Source organism: Acomys russatus, chromosome 13, assembly GCF_903995435.1.
Source record: "Acomys russatus chromosome 13, mAcoRus1.1, whole genome shotgun sequence".
NCBI classification, from domain to species: Eukaryota; Metazoa; Chordata; class Mammalia; order Rodentia; family Muridae; genus Acomys; species Acomys russatus.
In genome coordinates this window covers 55,927,436-55,931,852 of record NC_067149.1, presented here as the reverse complement: position 1 = coordinate 55,931,852, position 4,417 = coordinate 55,927,436, and the positions used below count along the sequence as shown (strand labels likewise).

The 4,417-nt window shown below is 38.1% G+C and overlaps 1 protein-coding gene across 1 annotated transcript; it reads left to right on the top strand.

The window, feature by feature from the left end:
* Positions 1-637: 637 nt before the first annotated feature.
* On the top strand, positions 638-1,576 carry LOC127196873 (taste receptor type 2 member 7). Its single transcript, XM_051154612.1, has one exon. It carries the CDS (start codon positions 638-640, stop codon positions 1,574-1,576), a length of 939 nt encoding a protein of 312 aa, XP_051010569.1.
* The last annotated feature ends 2,841 nt before the right edge of the window (positions 1,577-4,417 follow it).

The following is a 4,417-nucleotide window of genomic DNA, read 5'->3' as shown; positions in this document are numbered from 1 at the left end:
TCTTCCATTAATTTCAGCCGCTTCCAATTTTTCTAATTGCTAGAAAGTTCTTGAGCATTGGGTTACCTAATGTAACATGAAACACCTAACTAAATTTAGCTTCAGTGCCTCCTAAAAGTCCTGATCTTTTTGTGCATTCTAAGTTCTAAAATGTTCTTTTTTAAAATGTTCATTGTTTATCTGAAATTGAAATGTAACTGGGTGACCTATATTTTTATTTATTCAATCTAGCGACTGTGTTAGAGTTACTAGTATGATGACTAGATCCCAAATTTGGAAAACTTAGCCTCAGATAAGTGGCATGGGACCATGGAAGAGGAATTGGGGTCAATTTGCATCTTAGCAAATAGTAGCTCAAGCCTAAATGAACTGTGCATGGAAAAGAATGACCTCCAGAGATTAACAGACACACAATACCCAGGCTAAGGATCATCAAACACACTGCTTATAAGACTAATTAAAGTTTAGATAAACTACCTACAGTCTTCATGTATAATTCCAGTCTTCATCACAAGACAGACTACAACTTAAAGAGGTAAAGACAAGGATAGCAAACTCTAAACAGCCAAGTGTAGAGATCAAACTACATCAAGTCAGCCAGAAACTAACTGGATACTACTCTACTTTTAAAAAAAAAATGACATTTAAAGTGGATACTACCTTAATGCTTGTAGCTGTTGGGGAGGCCTTGGTAGGGATCTTAGGAAATTCATTCATTGCATTGGTAAACTTCATGGGCTGGATCAAGAGTAAGAAGATTGCCGCTATTGATTTAATCCTCACCAGTCTGGCCATGTCCAGAATTTGTTTACAATGTATAATCCTGTTAGACTGTTTCATATTGGTGTGGTATCCAGACATCTACAACAAAGGTAAAGAAATGAGGACCATTGACTTCTTCTGGACACTCACCAACCATTTAAGTGTCTGGTTTGCCACCTGCCTCAGCATTTTCTATTTCTTCAAAATAGCAAACTTCTTCCACCCTCTTTTCCTCTGGATAAAGTGGAGAATCGACAAGCTAGTTCTCAGGACTCTGCTGGCTTGCTTGATCCTCTCCCTGTGTTGTAGCCTTCCAGTCACTGAGAATCTGAATGACGATTTCAGACGCTGTGTGAAGACAAAGGAGAGAGTAAACTCTACCCTGAGATGCAAAGTTAATAAAGCGGGACATGTTTCTGTCAAGGTAAATCTCAACCTGGTCATGCTGTTCCCTTTTGCTATGGCCCTGGTCTCATTCCTCCTCTTGCTCCTCTCCCTCTGGAGACACATCAGGAAGATGCAGCTCAGTGTAACAGGATACAAAGATCCCAGCACAAGAGCTCATGTGAAAGCCATGAAAGCAGTAATTTCCTTCCTTGTCCTGTTTATTGCGTACTGTCTGGCCTTTCTCATAGCCACCTCCAGCTACTTTATGCCAGAGAGTGAATTAGCTGTAATTTGGGGTGAGTTGATAGCTCTGCTTTATCCGGCAAGCCATTCCTTTATCCTAATCCTCGGGAACAGTAAACTAAAACAAGCATCTGTGAGGGTGCTTTGTACAGTGAAGACCGTGCTAAAGGGAAGAAAATATTAGCAGCATTGACATTTCAGAAGAAAAGCTATCACTTTCTAAGAGAAAAAAACACATGATTATTATCTTTCATTACTACATGAATATTTGCTTTCATCTGTTGGCATCCTTTTAACAAACTTAAAATTGAATCTTGGAAAATCATACGTACAACAACTTTGCATGTCTCTATCTCTGTTTCTTTCTCCCTCTCTACAGAGTTGACATTTAAAAAAAAATTTCAGAACAAATTATGGCAAATAGCCACAGAGGAAAGGTCATTTTCATAGTCAGTGCTGAATCATTCCTCCAAATGCAAACCTGCCTCGCAAATTCAAAATGACTGTAACAGCATCTCACTGTTGTTTGCATTCTCTTGAAAACCACCTGGTTTGTTCTTCTGGCTCTACTTGGAGTTTTCTTGCTAAGACATCGAACTATGCTCATGGTTGGAGAAGTCAAGCACCAAGTAACTATCTTTGTTTTGGGGACAGGTTTCATCGTGTGATTCTGGCTGGCCTGGAACTTGCTATGATCTGCCTGCCTCTTCCTCCAAGTGCTAGGATTAAAAGCATGTATCACCAAACCTGGCTGAAGCGACAGTTCTCAGCCAGTGCTTCAGAAATATATAATATACTAGAAATTAACATGAGTATATGCACATTTAGATGTAAATTGTAATTAAATGTTATATTAAATTTGAAATTATTTAGGATTATATATCAATGAATGAAAAACATTCTAGAGGTGAAGGAGTAAGATTGAGGTAAAAACATTCTGGGGAAAAAACTTATTGACTGCATATTGAAACAAATTTCTCCACAAAAAACACCTAATAAATTTGTTTCTGGATATCTGGACTGTAGCAGGCAGTGGTTATAATGACAGGATATGGCCTTTAATATTGAAAATAGAAAAAGTTATACCAAACCTGGGTACATACCTGAAAGAATATGTCATAGATACTTGCAAGACAATGCTTATTGCAACACTTTTTATAATAGCTAAGATATGGAACAAGAGTAGACATTCATTAGCATATAAATAAATAAATAAAATATACATATACACAATGAGGTTTTATTCAGCTATAAAGAAAAATGAAGTTGTGTCATTAGCAAAAACCTGAATAGAATTGGTGATCATTGTGATAACTGAAATGAGCCAGACATTGAAAAAAAACCTGTGTTGGTTTTTGTTTGTTTGTTTGTTTGTTTGTTTGTTTCTGAAATAGAGAATGTAGACTTGCATGGATGGATGGATGCTGATAGAGTATAAAAATAGAAAATAACTTTTAGGGACTATGAAGAAGCCCAAGGACGTAGAAGAGATATAGGAAACCATAATGGTGATAAAAAAAAAAGAAAAGACAAATTGTGAATTTCCCATTATATCTGGAACCTAGATTTAAAACTGTATGTGCATGTGTGTGTGTGTGCTAAGAAAGCAGGAATGGGACTACTTATAGAAAGAAAAGGACCAACATGAGGAGGAGGTGACCCGGAAGAACAAATAGTAGTGATATGAGCACAGTAGCATGATTTACACATGACTTTCTGTGCCTACTAAAATAAGAATAACATAAAAGAAAAGCATAACTGATGAAAGGGAAGGAAAGAAAACACAAGACCATGAAAGGGAAGAATGAAAACCATGATAGAAAAAGGGGAAACGCTGAGAAGTGAAGAGAAACAGGAAAAAAAGTGGAAGAAATGTGGCCAAGCATGAAGGAGCTCAGCTATGGAAATCGCAGTGTGGTGAGACATTTCTGTGATTCCTCCAGCACTTGACAGCCTGAGAGAGAGAGGGGTAATAGAGAAATAGTTCACAGCCAGTCTAAGCTACACAGACAGACCTATTTCAAAAGGTGAGAGGGATCAAAGAGGAGTGCACAGAAGGGCTTGGAGAGAGGAAAGAAACGAGGGAAATTATTTAAGTAGAGTATGATTTTTTTTAATTTTTATTTTATTAATTTATTCATATTACATCTCAGTGGTTATCCCCTCCCTTGTATCCTCCCATTCCTCCCTCCCTACCATTTTCCCCTTACCCCTCCCCATGACTGTGACTGAGAGGGACCTCCTTCCCCTGTATATGCTCATAGGGTATCAAGTCTCTCCTTGGTAGCCTGCTATCCTTCCTCTGAGTGCCACCAGGTCTCCCCATTCAGGGGACATGGTCAAATGTGAGGCAACAGAGTACGTGTTCGCACATACTCTAGAATATGATTTTAAACAATTAAGAAATTATTTTTTAAAGCAATGGGACAAGACAATGACCTAACAAGTTAAAGGTGCTTGGCTCACAAGCCTGGCAATGTGAGACCGTCCTTGCTAAGATGAAGTTGGCCTCACTCAGAAAAGCCTACTTCCTGCATGTATTAATTGTTGTAAATAACGTAGAAAAAAAGTTAAATGGTGGATTTGCACAGCTTCTTTTCCTGTGGCAATGATGACAGTTTTCAGGCTTTGTTTATGAGGATTCAATGAATGGACCACAGAAAGCACAGCTGAATTCTTTTCTGGTTCTGTTCCTTGTGTGCTCAGTACAATAGTCATTCATTCATACCTTGAATGTTCTAGGTACTGGAAATGCATATGCGATGTGATACAGCCTGTGGCCTTGTCATCTACAGTCACAAAAAAAATTATGGAAGACCAATAATAATCAAATAGACATGGTTATAAACCATAATTATACAAATGAGAGCAACTGAATCAGGATAGAGCTCTATCTAGAAAGTAAAACCAGAGCTGATTGTCAATTTGCTTGGGATTGGATTCAGCTAGTTGGCATTCCTCTGACATGTCTAGGTGGGTATTTCCTACATTAATTGAGGAGGGAAGACACTCCCCTACAGAATGA

Excerpts from the sequence above, each read along its gene's own strand:
- LOC127196873 (XM_051154612.1), top strand. The coding sequence starts at position 638 with ATGACATTTAAAGTGGATACTACCTTAATGCTTGTAGCTGTTGGGGAG.